We start from the raw sequence: 18,029 nt of genomic DNA, 5'->3' as shown, positions 1-18,029 counted from the left end.
TAAAACAAAAGGAATTAGATGAAAGACTTAGGGTGCAGTTCTTAAATGGGTTGTATAGCAAAATAAAATGAATAGTTGTCACGAGAACCAAAAACCTTTGATGAAGCAATCAAAACCACTGTTAGTGAAGAAGCTATAGAACAGTTAACAAATCCACCAAGAATTGTTAGAAAAATAGACCATCAAGCGATAGATATAAAGGAATTAAAAGAAACAATTTCAAAACTCCAGGATCAGTTCAATGATTTGAGACAAAGAATGACACACCATTATTTACATCCACATTATCCAAATGATAGGAATGCAAATTATGCAGGTCCAAACTGTCTTTTTTATTGAAACAAAACATTTCACTAAAACAAACAACAAATGTTCATAACTAGATTTCGAAGAGATACAAAGGTATAAGGACAACAAAACAACTCGCATGTCACCCAATGTTAGACATAACAGGAAATATCAATTATACTCCAAAGCAACAATCAAAACGTAAGAAGGTTTATTGAAAAGAAACAACTTGGAATAGAGATCGATCACCAATAGTGATAAGAAGAATTGGAGTGATGTTGGAAAGACCAAAAAATGCTTTAGGGCACAAGACAGGTCACCCTAGTTCAAAGGAGTAGAGTCATAAAGAAAGACACAAATACAAACAGAGTAGAAGGATAGATGCCACTGCATGGTCAGATCATTGTACTCCTTTGCAGATTCAGAATTATGAGAAAAAGAAAATAAGGAAATCTGATAGCACAACAATTCCTAAGAAAATGAAATCAGATGTGGTAGACAAATCTGTAAAGAAAGTTAGAATTTGTGAAACAAAAAAGACAATAGAAAAAGGACAAACAAAAATTGTCTAATTTTCACTTAGACGCACAGAGGTCAAAGGAGTCAAACAGAAAAAAAATGGAACTTTTGCACCAAAAAAATGCAACTGTGGACATCCTTCCATGTACACAGATCAAGGCTAGCAAAATACCTAGACCTATTATACCCACTTTACCTAGTTGTAGAGATGAAGAAAAAGAAAAACTAAAACACACTTTAGAAAAAAACCAATAGAACATACAAGATGATAGGAATGATAATGCAATAGTGACTATTCACTTTTCCTTTTCCACAGAATAAAACAGGAAATGGAAAGATCTGAAATTGGATTTCACACATTTTTTAAACTAATTTTGTGCATTACTTTGACGATCATTGTTTGTCTTCCATTCATTTCGAAGATTAGTTTTGAATTGGATGTGAAAAATAAATCTACAATTGATCATTATTCAATAAACATTTTAGTTACAACCTAGTTTTAATTTAGAAAATAAAGTTATGTTTAGAGGCTAGATATTTCTTATACAATCAAACCTGTTTTTATGCGGGGGATAGGGACCGCATTAAAAAAGACGCATTAAAAAAAAAATTCGCACGAAACTTCACGAATGGCTGTAAAAAATAGTTTTCGCAACACAATTAAAAAATATTTTTTTTATGCGGTCAACAGGGACCGCATAAAAAAAGTCTCACATAGAAAATAACTCAAAACCGTACGAAATAGAATTTATTGACAACAGATGTCAGCACTTGACTGCATCGTCTGGTCTATCGTCTGTTTTACATATTTTTGTCCAGGTGGTGTTTTGTTGACTTAAAAAGTAAATTATTTCATTTTTCGCATATTCATGCAATAATATTACTATAATAAGTGCATTTATGCTATAATAAGTTTATTTAGCTATAATAAGTCAACGTGAGACATGACGAATCGCACGAAACTAGTCGCCAACTATACCGCACAAATAAAAAATCGCACAAAAAAAACCGCATAAATTAAAAATTCGCATTAAAAAAATCACACAAATAAAAATCGCACATAAAAAGAGCGCATAAAAACAGGTTTGACTGTATATATATATATATATATATATATTTTATTTCTTAATTTGCAAGTTAGGATGCAACTAGTTTATCCTAACTGGTGTCAGGATTGATGAGAAGATTCTGGTAGTGGGGTCACAAATCCCATTTTCACATTATTTATTCACATTAATGTCTGATAAGTGGAAAAATTAGAGTGACATTAGATTAAAAAGAGGACTTTAAAAGAAAGAACTTTAGACTTCTGTTGTAAATGAAGTTTACAGGATCTACAAAATTTTAAAAAAAAATCCACAATTACATCAAAATTTATATTTTGCATTAGAAACTAAACAATAAGGTCAGTTTGTATAAATTAACAAAAATTTTTTGATCTATTAACAAGAATCCTAATATAAGTGATAATAATATATAAAATATATTCAATAATATTTATATTCAAAGATGTTCTTAAAAACTAGGTTAAATGTTCTGAAATAGTGTAAGAAACTTTTTCTGATGAAATAAATATTTTAAAAATTTATGTAGTAATACTAAAAATGAAATATTAATACATCTTGAAATAAAGCTTACGTTTCAATGTCATGAACTACAACTTGTTCGTCATTTCCTAAAAGTAAAACAGATTTAATTACATCTGAAGTTATTTAAAACTCATTTTAAAAATGATTACACACATTATTGTAATTTTACCTACCTGCAGAAAATAATCTTGTATGGCCTGTATCAAATCCCAAACAAAATATATTGCTATTATGTTCTCCTAACATTGCTATTGGATGACTGACTCCTGAAATAGCCTTCTCAACATTCCAAAGCAAAACTCTTCGATCATCACCACCTATTAAATATAAATTTATAAATTAAGAAGTACAAAATAACATTTTTAATTTATATATATTCATTATTTCATTTGTATTTTATTTAATTATTAAAATGCATATTCATATACATGTATAATAAATTTGTTACGATGCTAAAATTATAACTAACCATGCTATATATCAATAGTTTAAACAAATTGAGAAATTCAAATGATTGTAATAACAGAATTTAAATTTCTCCAATTCATATTTTAGAATCACTTTTGAACTTTCATATAACTGATTTTTATTTAGTATTTAATTATTTTTTAAACAATTTAAATTAGACAAATATAAAACAGAGTTTTATATTAACAGAATTTCTGTAATAAAATCTCAGACAGAATAAGAACAGGTCAGGACAACTTTCAGGATATACTTTTCATCTTAAGTTACCTGAATATAAAACAAAAAAAAAAAAACTTAATTGTTATATAAACAGAACAAAATTAATATAAAATATAGACAAACTGGAGTTTAGTAATTTAAATTTTAAATTTCAATTTCTGTCCTACATTTTATCTCATTGTTTGAACAGCTTTTCATTTAATGTTTGGATAACTGAAAATGAGGAAATTATTTTTGAATATGTAAGGAAAAGTCAGTAAATAGGTTATCCTCTTCATTACTTGCAAAATGTTTATGCCTCTAAGGTTATTTTTTTTAGCAACTCAGATAGTGCTTGAGGCTAAGTTGAGGCTGTTAAGCTATCTTAGCTATTTGATTTTCTACTAACTTAAATCAAACCAAATAAGATTTGATAAGAAGATAATTATTATGACAAAATAGTATTCTTCTACTCAGTAAGCCTGGATGTTATTTTCAAATTACAGATGAAGCTTTGACTAAACTTGACTAAGATTAAACATTCGCATTCTGACCTCCGAGAAATGGGCTACTAAGTACTCATTGAAAATCTCGAAACACTAAGCATGATCTTCCCTGATGACGGCCTTATCTTGATTTCTTGATTGATGGTGAGGATGTTTCCACTGCACTGAGGTATGCTTTGATTTGTGTTAATAGTGATGTACCCATGATTCATTCCCAGTAACAATTGTATTAAGCATTCTTTTGTCTTTCATCTCCATACTGAGTAAGATGCTGCAATGACATGTGTTTCTTTCATAAGTTCTCTGGACAACCACCACAAGCACACTTTCCAGAAATTCAAAACAATCATGCATTATGGTGTAGACTAAACCAGAACACCATTGTGCAGTTGCTACACTGTCTACAGTTACTTGCTTAGCAGCTCAAATTATCTCCTCCAGCTGCCACGCAATTGCTTCTGTTGCAATTTCAACAGGGTAACTTTCAACAGTCTTCATCAGCAACTTTTGAGCATCTTTAAAAATCTTTTTCAACCTGGTTGTGTACTGCTTTTTGCAATAAACACTTCTCCCTGCGAAGGAAATGCTTCCTGTTTACTTGAAGTCGTTTTGCCCACAGAAAGCACAGAACAACATGGTGATCTTCAACAGTACACTTCTCAAGCGCAATTACCATTTTGAAACTAAGCTGAACATGTACACACATCTAGAGTCTGCTATGTGAATTAATCATCAAGGAGGATTGTGCTACCACCTAATGACACTTTTAGAAATTACTAACTGCCATTTTTAGCTATTACAAATCAGTTTGTGACCCATTTACTGATTTTTCCTTGCAATTTTCTATAATGAAATTGCTAATTTCTATTTAAAGCATAAAACTTGTCTTTCATTAAGTTACAAATCAAACAATACAGATATTTAAGTTATACAATATACTATATTATCTTTGTTTCAATTTTTCATTTTTAAACAATTCAAAAGCTTCATGCAGAGAAGGGAGGTGAATATTCATGTAACAATATTAAAAAAACCAAAAGATCCAAAAATATTTTAAAATTTACTTGCAAAATAAAATAATAAAAAACAGGTTTAATAGCATCTTTTCACTTCATTCTCTTTTAGTTCATTTATTTTCCATTTATTAAGTCAATTCTAATTACTTTTTAAGTAAAAAACATTCCTATTCAAATGAACTCTATCTACAAATAACTAATTCAAATCATTTCCAAACATTACTTTCTGATAAAACAAACAGTTTTAAGAAAGTTAGAAAACAAATATCTTGGCACTTAATTATATCTTCTATATGATTTACAATGTTTAAAAAGTAGTGAAATGAAAATTTAAATAAAACACAATAAAGTTTTAGTCAGGTATAGCCATGTAATCTGACATGAAAAGCACAACATAAATACTTTTATCATTACAAATGGCAGAATTATTAATTTTGGTCTTTCATTACATTTTTCATGTGTCTGAATTTTTAGTTAAAAGTTTTACAGGTAAGTTGAAATATATTTAAAATTCCTAACAATAGAATGATCTAGTTCTACCTTTTTTTTTTTATACATAACATGATGAATTCTAAATAATAAGAAAAAAAATAATTTAAAATTCTTTAAAAGCTGGCACATTACTAATTGATCTTTTCAATATTTATCATAAAAAAACAAATTTTAAAATAATTTTGTTTTTTAATTATTTTTTTTAATAAAAAATGCATTTTAGATATACAAATTATATATTTTATAAAAAGATTTTCAAACATTTGGTTTTTTTAAATACATTTTCACTTAGCTTTATTTGATATATTTATAGAATTTCCAATAATTTGACAAACTTAATACACTAAAGAGTATATCAAGTTACATAACATTGATAACAAACATCTGCTAGTATATAGTTTCATTTTGATGAAAAATAAGTAAAAAATTATACAAATATGACTATATTATAACAAGAACTCAAAATATAATGCTATCTGAGGATTGAATAATGTTAATTATTCTATTTAATATCCTTGTCATCTTCATTGAAAGAAATTTACAAATCAAAAGTAATGACATGAATCAATTTGCTGCACTATTCCAGCATCTATGCACCTTCAAACTGTATTTTAAAGCCTTATGCTTTGGCATCTGAAATTTATCCATAAAGTTAATAAAGTATTACAAATCCATATAGAAAGTAAGCATGGATTCATAATTTACACCTTCAACTTACTGGCATGCTGGTTGAACTGTGAATAAAATATAAAATTAATCAGATCTAACAAAACTAGTTGATTAAATGTTAAAAAAACATTCTTCTGAGTACAATAAAATAATAACATTGTAATTTGACTGACTTAAAATCAGGAAGAGAGTTTTCATTTACAACACAATAAAACAATTAATAACTTATTGACATTAGTAGTAGCAGTAGTAGTAGTAGTAGTAGTAGTAGTAGTAGTAGTAGTAAGTGTGGGCTACACTGAGCATCTATCACAACCTTAAAAATAACACCATCTCAAATTTCATACAAAACCAATGTTAATGGGTGTAAGCTACGATAATTTACAGTGAATTTCTTAAATTTAATATGTTTATTTTTGTGTTTTTGAATCAAACAATAATAAAATATACATTAAAAAAAGCACTTTCGGAATTTCACAAGTATTTTACGTCATTAGAAAGAAGACAAAATGAAGAAATTAAACATATAATTGTAGTTTTTGATGTAATGCTGACAGTTTCACATTTTAGAATAAAAATCTGTTCTTATTTTTTAATGCACTCTTTAAAGAGGGATGTATAGCCTCCCCTAAATAGGCATGCTGGCATTTCCTGAGATAAACCGGCATGCCATACAGAAATATCCGATTTCATGGTCTCTCCAAATAGATCAGCATGGCAATCATTCCATGAAAACATGGTAAATTACACAATTAAGATCTGCCTACCTATCTAATCTAAGCATAAGAATAAACTTCATTGTCACCATAGATTAAAAAATATATGTAAAAAGTAGCTTGTCAAAGACTTCAAGGAAATAAAATATACTTTATAATTACAAAACAAACTGAAAACTTCCTTACAATTTGACTATAATGATAAGACTTGCAATGCTACTTATTATAGGCTTGTATAAAAATATAAAACTACATAACAGTTATTTGATATTATTATGTAAAGATAGAATTTTTATCAAAGAAAATAAATGCTAAATGGTACCATAAATGATTTTTTTCAATATGGGATCTCCACATTTGGCTATGATTATCTTATCACTTCAGCAACAGTTAACAAAATACTTAAAATTATATTAAAATATATAAATTTTGATGAAACTGATAAAAATTTGTAGTTATTCTTTTCACTTTCCTGACTTTTCATCTGAGGTAAATGTTAAAATAACCATAAACAGGTGTTAAAAACTTTAAAATGATTACTTTATGTAAAAACTTACTCAAAAACCTTTTAAACGTGCCGCCAAATTTATTAACTTCAAACGTTTTCGGTCTTGTTAAAAGACCTTTCTCAAGAAAGAAAAAAAAAAAACATTGTAAAATTTGAAGACAGTATGAATACAAAACCGAAAAAGCTTTAGAATGTTTTTGAATGATATTCTGTTGCAAAATCACTTGCGTCATCTTAACAAATAGCTAATATTACGATATGCACGTAAAATAGAGAAAAGAGAAATACAGAAAAGAAAGGAAAAATAAAAATAAAAAATAACAATACGAGTAAAACATCGGGATCAGAGTGAAAAAATATCAGCTACCGTTACAAAAAACGGGTTCCTGAAAATACAAGTGCTGCTCCCATTTATTCCTGTCTATAATATAAGGGGGAATCATAATTAAGAGAGTGGGTATTCAGAGCTCTCTGTAAAAAAACTGTTAGGCAAATCTCAAAACTAAATTTGGTATACCATATTTTACAGACTATAAGACGCACTTTTTTCTTCGAAAAATTGCCTCCAAAATTCAGGTGCGTCTTATAGTTCGTAGCATCTTATAGGTATTTTTTTAAAAAATTGCTTAAAAATTAAGGTGCGTCTTATAGTCCGTAAAATACGGTATATGCTATTCTGAGTAAACAGTTTTAATTTTCAGGAAAAAATTTCTTCTTCAAAATTCAGCTACTAGGATGAAATTTGGTACTGCTGTCCTCTTAATGTACATATTACTGGGATGTATAGTACATTTTCTAATGAATTTTGGCTATAGAAGGAACTGACTATATTCTTCACAATTCTTTGACAGATAAATAATCACAGTACTCACTTCACTTTTATGGAAGATGATATACCCTAGTATATCAGTTTAAACGTGCAAGCCTTACTACAACAACACTTTTCACATGAGAGAGTGACTAGTCAATCATTCCCAACATCTTGACTGCCATAATCACTAGATCTTAACCCATGATTTTTGCTACGAGACTACATAAAAACCTCATTTATCAAGGAAATTGTTCCCACTTAGCTATCTTAGAAAACAGAATTTCGCATGTGACAACTCCATGAGGACAGTTATGCTCTACTGTCAAGTGTGTTGTTCAGGGAATGCAGTTTTTAGAGCATGGAGATGGAGGACATATAAAGCCACATCTTTTGTGTAATTATCAATTCCACATTCCACATCTGTAACTGAAATAAAATTATCACACCTTGTTTCTTAACTCTCAAAATTTGTTTGAAAAATGTGAAATTTTATCCTAGCAGCTGAATTTTGAAGTTATTTTTCCCCAAAAATTAAACTTCATATTCACAATAATACTTTGTCCAATAGTTCTTTCTACAGAGCTCTGAATCCCTATTCTGATTAAAATCACTATACATTTATGGTGATTTTAATTAAAGAGTAGAGGTTAATCTAAACCTCTTTCAGGCCAGTGAATTACATTTGCATTGTTTGCCTTAAAATACTAGATTATTTGTCAGGCTTTTTGCATTGATATATTATCCTACTATATATCCATTTTTTTATGGTCACACTGGCATTTGATCTATAGGAGAAAATGTGCATAAATTCCTCCAGACAAGAACTATTGTTATACTTTTGACAACCTTAACTTTTATCATAAAACAAGTTTTATGATAAAAGATTTCCCACTGAATGACAGTCCTTAAAATCCTAACATTTCCTCCATGTTGCTAATGCTTTCACACATTGATAGTTAGGTGCAGTGTAATCATATCTAAGCATGCATGAATAAGTCATCTGGGTCATTCAGGAGGGGGGAAAAAATCACTTTTCATCTAAAAACACTAACATATTAAAGTTATTATTCTTAGAGGTATGGTGCTGGCAAACTCAAGTATTCCTGCTTATATTTTGCAGTAGCTAAAACCCTGTTGTTGCAGAACCCAGTGGATAATATGGTACAACACATTTAAATTCAAGAACTCCTGGAAATGAACTGATTTTGTCTGATCAGTATTTTTAGAAATCCAAACAGTTGCCATAATTAATCAGGCTATTAATAGTTTCTAATTATTATTTATATTTATAGCATAAGTAATTTGGTACTAGGGGTAGACGTTAGGTGCCATCTCTTATGTAAATTAATAATAATAATAATAATTTATTAATTAATTTAGAATTATTTTGCTAATTACATTAGAATGACTCAAGTTTTGTGTAGCAACAAAGAAGCACACAGTATAAATAAAGATTAGAAATATAGTAGTACTGACAAAAAAGTTTTATGATAAAAGTATAATTATGCAATGTGATGATGATGCATAATATTCAAAATTTTACAATCTGGATAAAATGAAGTGGAAAAACCACACTGCTCTATATAAGAGACTTACATACAGAAGTTATAAATAAGAAGGAAAAAATATTATGATTTTACATTAATACAGGGTGGTTATAATTAAAGTTGCCCTACTCAGACCTGTCTAGAGTTCGTTCTCGTGGACGTATTTTCATGAAACTTGGTCCGTATAACACATATACCAAGTTTCATCAAAATACGTCCACAAGAACTGGCTCTAGACAGGTCTGAGTAGGGCAACTTTAATTATAACCACAATGCACATTATACAAAAATATTTTTATAATTATACTATTGCCAAGCATGGTGCATAGTTTAACTATAGTTTAAATATTAAATCAAGATAAGAATCATTAAAAACTGCAGCATTATTTTTTAAATCATTACAAAATATCAAAAATACTTGAATATTTACTAAATATTCATTTTAGTAACTCATATCTTGATTTTGACATCAAATAAAAAAAATATTAAATTGAAAGCTATTTATCTAATGTGCTTACGTCAACAACAATGATATTGAAAAACTTTACAAAAATTTCAAATCCTAATTCCTTGTATCTAAAAAAATTTTATCTAAATTTTTTTTCAAAATTTATGTAAATTTCTCAATATATATCAATATTATAAGCTTAGAATATTATGAAATTTGAATTTTCATAGAATTCTATTTTGTGTTAAAAGCTTTTCTTTAAAAAGGTACATTAACAATCTAAAATCATTTTGATTTAATGAAACAAAGTTGCTCCTATTGAATAAGCTTGAATTCACTAAACTTTTAAGAATTTGAAAATTTTAGATATTTAATTAATGAGCATACCTTTTTAAAATGTTAAATACTAAGATCATTTAGTAAGATCGCTTTTATTTCAGAATTCATTAATATCTATTTTTTTATTTTATAAAAGAAAATTTCTTGTGTCCTTTGTCGTTGGATTAATGTATGTAATCAACCAAAATAAATAGAATTAAACCCTATGTTTTGGATCATTTGAATTACCAATATAGCATTCCTATTCACCTGCAGACACAGGATTATGGAATTCTCTAAGAAATTTCATTTGATATCTTACAACATATTTCATATTATTACAAACAGTACTAAATAATACCAGCATCAATACTGTAAAATCATCTGATTAAAAGTAAAAAGCAGAACAAAACAAATTAAATTTGAAATATCAAAAGTAACCTTTTCTTCTTTCCGGTAACAAAATTTAATAAATCAACAAATGTTTTCAGCCTGATTTATAAGCTAACATCAGATCTAAAGTCAAACTCGACACATATTTCATTCTAGTTTGGAACATTGAATAAAATTGTTCCAAATCATAACATAGTATATGTTGAGTTTGACTTTACACTTGTTATTGTCCTATAAATCAAGGCTGGAAACATTTGTCAATTTATTAAATTTTGTTGCTGGAAAGAATAGGTTATTTTTGATATTTCAGATCACCTGATTATTTGATAAATTTAATGATCTTAAAGTTCAGTATTAAAAACTAAATTGAGTTTCTCACACACATTTTTCAAAATAATCAAATAGTATAATGCAATGGTTACTAAACCTTAACCGTCAACATCAATTTTGACAGTATGTTTAATGTCTGGCATCACTTATATCTTATTCTTCATAAAAATTTTCAATTCCAATTAATATTTATTAATAATTTTTTATGATTATTTTTAAACAATTAAATTTGATAATCATAATGTTTTCTTGGTTTTTGAAAAATATTTTATTCAATAACCTGTACTTTTTCTATAAGCAAGTAATAGTTTTATAAATTAACTTTACTGTAAGTACCTGCTAGTGAAGGTAATCCAAATTGATACTGATCCTCAATTTATCATGGATAGTGTAAATTGAGAGGGTAATTTGTCTTTTAGACATGCTAGCTTAATGTGTTTTTCTCTCACACTGAAAAATCAATACTTCATCAATACCAAAAACTGAATAACTATCAATATGACAAAATAAACAGACGTTACTTTCTTAATTTAATTTTCTAAACATACTATTACTACTACTTTGTACACACTATTAAAAATATGACATTTTAAAAAAATCAAAATGAAAAATTACTTTAGGTAAATATTAAATTTTAATTAAATTTTTAAATTTCTTTAATATTTTGATTACTCTATTACCAAATAGTCACAATTTAATATAATTGTTAGTCAAATATTCAATATTTGATCTTCACTTAATGCATTATTTGCTGCATCTCATTTCATTATACTAAAGCATATTGGTATTCTAAGTCATAAATTTCCCAGATAACAATCAGTTGATTTTGCAACAGCTGATTATGGAAATTACTATTGTGCAATTTTAGCCAATTACAGGTATCCCTCATATAACAGTATTATACATTCCGAAAAAGTGACATGCTATGTAAATCTGTACTATAAAAAACAAAGGACAAATACAAAACATAGGGTTACTTTTCAAAGTTAAAAAAAAGTATACTATTATTTTTTGTTACTAAGAGAAATATGTTTATTAAAGCAATCAATACTTTATTTCCAATGAATAATTAACTAACAAGTACGATTAAAAGTACTGTTAATACTAATTTTAGTTGAACAAGGGTGTTTACTTTTTTCAAAGTATCATGATCATCTGAACTATTTTGTTGATCTTGATCAGAAATATCAGCAATGTCTTCATTTTTTTTTTGTTTTTATCATAATTTTCTATGGATCATAAAATAAAAATACATCATCAATTGATAATTTGTTCTAGCAGGTCACATTTGTTCAGTCAAGTACCAAGCAAATTTTTTTCCAAAATTTGTGTTCAAATACCAAATTGTTCCAGTTGAGAACAGTTCAAGATACTGCTGTATTTCATTTGTCATTTATGAATGATTACTTACTTACAGTTAAAAAAATGTTTAATGACGCTTACCTAAAAATGTTTAAAGAAACTTTATTAAATACAAAGATTAATCTATAAAAACAAAACACTGACAGTGTTAAGGACTAAAGTCTGAAAGCAATGACAATGACACCTGGTTGATAGGAAAGCTAGGACAAGGAAGAAAAAAATCCTATTATCAGTTTTCATTAAAATAAACTGGACAGAAGGCACAAAACAAATCAAAAACTTCAATATTCTAAAATCTGTAGGCAAATTTGAGACAACACATGTACTTACTTAAAAAAAAAAAAAAAAAATGAATAACAAAGTTTACACTTAAAAATTGTAAAATTTTGTACAGAGGTTTTCCAAAATCCTTAGAGCAAAACTGAAGTTGTCTTGTACAAAGGATATCCCAAATTTTCAAACCATTTAGAAGTACCATGTTGTTTGAGGTTTACCTATACAGTAGAGCATCGATTATCCAACCCCCGATCAACCGTCACATCGGTTAACCGACCGCGTTCTAGTCGGCAAATTCAAGTGTCCAATAGTGATGTGGCACTTCAATATTTGGCTATGTCTTGGCTGCTTTAATATTATTTTTGTTAAACGTTTGCATGTTTTAGCTGGCAACATTGGCTCGACCATGAAAGAGAGGCCAGTATTTAAACCAGGCTTAATTTTCAATTTTTTTCTTTATTTTGTGCAAAATAAAGAAATAATTTTTTACGATACAATAGCAACAATTATTATTTAAAAAAAATTTTGTTAGGTTTAACATCGATGAAAATTCAATGCGAAGTAGGTAAATACCAATATACTAATATACTAATTACATGGGATATACTAATAATGTATTTTTTCATACTTTTCGGTTATCTGTTTTTTCGTTATCTGACCAACCCGAGTCCCCAATTGAGTTGGATAATCGATGCTCTACTGTACATAAATTTTTTAATTTACATAATATTCCATTTTTATCAATATAATCTCCCAACCAAGTTGTCGTTTATTTTGGTGCATATTTGTTATTAAAAATGTGGTAGTTCTTTTTGTCTAATCTTCATTTTGCTTCATTCCATACAAATTTATGTCTCTTTCATTAACTACAAGTATAATTACTAGCCTATCTATCTTATGTATAGTTAAAGCTAACTAATGTATTTTATTGAAAATGAAAATTATATTAACTATTGTTTCAACCATCTCTTTTTCTTTTATTGCCTTCAATTTGCAAATACACTTACCAAAATACAAATGATGGCAGTCTAACCTCTAGCCAAATTGTCTTGATTTTGATTATTAAGTAGCATTAATATAGCCCAATAAAATCCAGCAGATTGTTTAGCAAAATATAAATGTAATTGTTTATTTTGAATCTTCTCATTTTTATGGATTTACTTTGTAATTCTTCATATTTAACTATCAGTAAACATATAGGCCTATAAACATTTCTAAGCCCAATGTATTAATAATAAATCAAAACAATTGTTGTAATTAATTGGGCTAATTAAGTGCTATTATTAATGACTATTAACTATTAAATACTTTGATACTATAGGTAAGCATTAGGCATCATCTCTTATTAATTTATAATTTTTGAAAAAAGCACAGGAATTATTAAGCTTCAGATGGTGAACAAAATTGTGTATGTGCATACGTATGTGGGGGGCACAAACATTCTATATATAGAAAACACCTCTGAATATTTTGCATTTCTCAACACTTCAGGGTCCACAGAGTCCAAAAATGTAAAAATCTGGGAGGGTCATTTTTTGACTGATGATCATACTTTTCCTCTGTTATATATAACAGAGCCAGGAAAGTAAAAAGAAACTTAACAACACCCCATAAAATACAATCAAAATATTAAAAAATAGAAACATAATTGCATATTACACCCAATTACAATAGGTTGAATAATAAAGTCAACAGAACAGCAAGGTGTGATATAGTGGTTCAAATAACTGTTGATCATGATGATAAAAAAAATCTCAAAAGTAAAATGTCAAATAAACCATAGAGTAATCTCTTACTACATAATTTAAAATCTTATATTACATGACAAAAGTTCCTTTACTAGAGTTAGTTTGAAAGATTCTGGAATGAAAGAAACAGTAATTTACAGTTGGCTAGCATTTAAATGCAAGTTTTAAGTGTTGTATTTCATTGTGGAACTCTGGTATTAATAAGGTACAGATCAAGTAAACCATTAAAAAAAACTTACAGAAAAGAACTCTTAAAGTAATATTTTATTTGTTCATGCAATTCAGTAAGCTAAACCATTCATACACAACCCCAGCAGAAGGATGAAAAGTTTAGTGGATAAATGAAAACAAACAACTTTAGTGCCTTTGACCGGTGTGCTTCTCTCTTCTTTCTCTGTAAAACGCAAACGTTTTCGAACCTCGTTGGTTCTTCGTCAGGCGTAACGGAATTCTGTTCGACAAAATTTTAGAAAAAAATTTGCATTCTGGAACGCTGTCGCGTGTAGCCGATGTCGTAACTTGATGTTGTTGGTTTTCATTTATTTTCACTCCGGTGTTGTTCCTTTATATATTTTGTCTAATTAGCGATGCCGGCTAGCAACTACCAACGTACGCTCATCACCCTAACTAGGGCCAGAGCCAGATTGGAATTCCTATCCCAATGTAAAAGAAATAATTTGCTTCCGATGTCGATATTCAAAATCAAGTTACGACATCGGCTACACGTGACAGCGTTCCAGAATGCAAATTTTTTTCTAAAATTTTGTCGAACAGAATTCCGTTACGCCTGACGAAGAACCAACGAGGTTCGAAAACGTTTGCGTTTTACAGAGAAAGAAGAGAGAAGCACACCGGTCAAAGGCACTAAAGTTGTTGGTTTTCATTTATTTTCACTCCGGTGTTGTTCCTTTATATAGTTTAGTGGATTATGGTATCTCAGTTTGAGCAATAGATAAAACTGAGATACAATACATTACATCTATTGGTATTGGTACCCCAATACTAATCCACCAAACTTTAAAAATTTGTATAAAACAGAGCTTTAAAATGATTGTAAAGATATGTGGGAACAATGTCTTCATAAAATATCTTGACATATAGCCACACCAATATGCTAGAAATCTTTGATATGACTTAAAAGTAAGTTTTGGATCAAAAATTATTCCAAGGTCAGTGATATCCTTAACAAGAGAGATCTGATGACCATTAATTACAAGGAATTTGTGGATGATGGAGATGGGGAAAAAAAGCATTTTCACTGCTTTTTTGGTGTTTATACCGTAGAGCAACGGTTCCCAACCTTTTTTTGACCAGGGACCACTTTGATTTCATTGTTGTTAGCAGGGACCACAAGGTTTAAGAAAAGTAAACTGTGTAAATCTAAAAATAAACTTTAATCAAAACTTTTAACATAAGTAATCATTAAACTCAAGAGTAACGTGCTTTAACAGTACTATTATAATAGAAAACAACATTTTTACTAAAAATTAAATTCAGTTTGTATCAATGTGGGAATAATAATTTAAATTGAATAAAAGTTTTAAATCTTTTGTGGACCATATTTTAGCTCTTGTGGACCACTGGTTGGGAACCGCTGCAGTAGAGCATCGATTATCCGAAACAATTCAGGACTGGGATTGTTTGGTTAACTGATCATTTACGAAAAAATATATTAAACACAAAACTGTACTGTATATATTTTGTATCATATGTCTTACAAATACATATCTTATATAAAGTAGTACATTAAAGTAGGCCTACAGTTTAGGTTGGCAGGGAGGGAAAGAGTTCTGCAGTGCTACAGCACTAGCGGAAATTTGAATTTGTCAACTGGAATGCTTTTGGTTAACCGATGTTTTGGTTAATCGGTATTCAGATAATTGATGCTCTACTGTATTAAAACTATACTTAAAAGCACATTTAGAAAGAAAAAAGTTAATGTCAGATTGTAAAATAGAGTAGTCCTATTAATAAGTTTATCATCAGCTGCAAATGTACCATACTACCACCATACAACTATCATAGTAGTTGAAATATTGTAAAATAAAGGATCAATATATATATTGAGAAAAGTAGGGTACTCTGAACAAAACCTTGTGGAATACCAACTGCTGATGAAAAAAAAAATGCAGTCAAGATAAATGATTAATTTTTGATCAAGACATCCTCATATTAAAATTAATATGAAGATGTCTTGATCAAAAGATAATCATTTATCCAGAAAACAATGGGAGGCAGTACGTTAAAATGTAATAAATTATATAATATATAAAATGTAATAAATAGGAGTTTTAATTTGTCAGATTCAAGTGCTTTAGAGAGAAAAAACCACTGCCTTAAATAACAATATATTTTCAAACTAATATTTTTGGCATAGTTTATATACCATTGTCAGAAAAGTTCTTTCATAATGAATTTTTAGAACATTCAACTGTTTACCATTTACAAATTTTAAAACATTTGACCAAAGAATTTAAAAATTTGAAATAAATGAAAACCAACAACATTGACCAATTCCTAGGCTGCTACAGATATATCAAAATATATAAAAACATCAACAAACATAAAAACAAATGAATAAGGCATCAAAATACTTTGACCCTATAACAACACTAATTCAAAACAACTAAAGCATATATAATATCAACAACTCAAAACCTGATTTAATTAATTAAAGCCAAAGAATATGTCAAATTATTAGGCTATTTTAAGCTGCATTAATAATTAGTTACTAAAGGTAAGTGGATATGCCACTACTTGTATTAATTTTAATAATTATAAAAAATTAATTTTTAATTTAGAAATTTCTGGAAGAAAATAATCGGCATGGAATGGGACTCAAACCTGCAACTTCTGCTTACCAAGCAGATGTGTTGCTGATTACACTACCAGACCTACTTAATTTTAATTATTAGCTGCTGAAAAATAAATATATTTATATAGACATTACTCAAATAATTCTAACATAGCAGAAGAGAGTAATTGGTTGATAAGCATTTTTAGACTGTTTAGGGATAAATAAATTACTGCAATAACTGGATGATCCCTTCGGGTGTTTCCTACTTCTATACAGAGGATTAACCTTTCTTTGGAATGTTTGGCTTTGTTCCACAATGTCAAAATAATTGCCTTATAAAATCTATATGACTTGCAAAAAGAAAAAGAATTCCATTATTAATCAAATTAAGTGATTAGTTTGGAAAATTTCTTATATGAGTTAGATCCAGTCCTTTTGGTGAATGTCAACACTAGAGTTGTCTCCCTAGTGGACTTCATTTCCACATATCTTGACAACAAGAGGTTGAGATGGTTATGTCATTTACATCATCTGCATAGAGGAAAGGCTCTTATTACAGGTCTTGTCTGTTGGGATAACATCAACCCTCCTCCCCAGGTGCTAGAAGTGGCAAGTTTGGACCCTTCATTTGCCCCTCTCTCTGTATAAAAACTACAGATACAGATAACTATTATTCCAGATTTAGAGATCATCATCAAAAGGCATGGATCAGACACACACAGTTTTATTGTTGGAAAGCCACTCTACAGATTCATTATTCTTTTGTTTCTTTGCAAATGAAGATATTTTGAAATGCCTTGAATACCACTAGAAAGTGGTTATATGAGAATGATATTGTAACTATCAGGGCTGATAAATCAAAGGATAGTGTCTTGTTGTTATGATCGACTACAGGACAGCAATCCTTAACTACATACATCAAACTGAATGTGTAACCGTGCTACAGGATTACTTAAAAAAAGCTTCATTCTAGGGTCTGACATTTTACAAATACTACATTTGCTGGCCTTCTCCACCAAAAATGTTGTAG

At 28.7% G+C, this 18,029-nt stretch overlaps 1 protein-coding gene across 1 annotated transcript in view; it reads right to left on the bottom strand.

Moving 5' to 3' along the window:
• Positions 1–18,029, bottom strand: part of LOC136969567 (DDB1- and CUL4-associated factor 5-like) — a 50,389-nt gene that overhangs the window by 26,142 nt on the left and 6,218 nt on the right. Inside the window, exons 2-3 of the mRNA XM_067263785.1 lie at positions 2,570–2,713; positions 2,446–2,482 (exon numbers count right to left, since the gene is read on the bottom strand). Of these exons, the coding sequence (XP_067119886.1) occupies positions 2,446–2,482; positions 2,570–2,713 (181 nt within the window). The remainder of the gene's footprint in view (positions 1–2,445; positions 2,483–2,569; positions 2,714–18,029) is intronic.

This window comes from Centruroides vittatus, unplaced genomic scaffold (assembly GCF_030686945.1).
Source record: "Centruroides vittatus isolate TY-2023 unplaced genomic scaffold, ASM3068694v2 contig_18, whole genome shotgun sequence".
Taxonomy (NCBI): domain Eukaryota; kingdom Metazoa; phylum Arthropoda; class Arachnida; order Scorpiones; family Buthidae; genus Centruroides; species Centruroides vittatus.
Note: the sequence above shows the minus strand (reverse complement) of the source record. Positions and strands in the feature narration are given on the sequence as shown.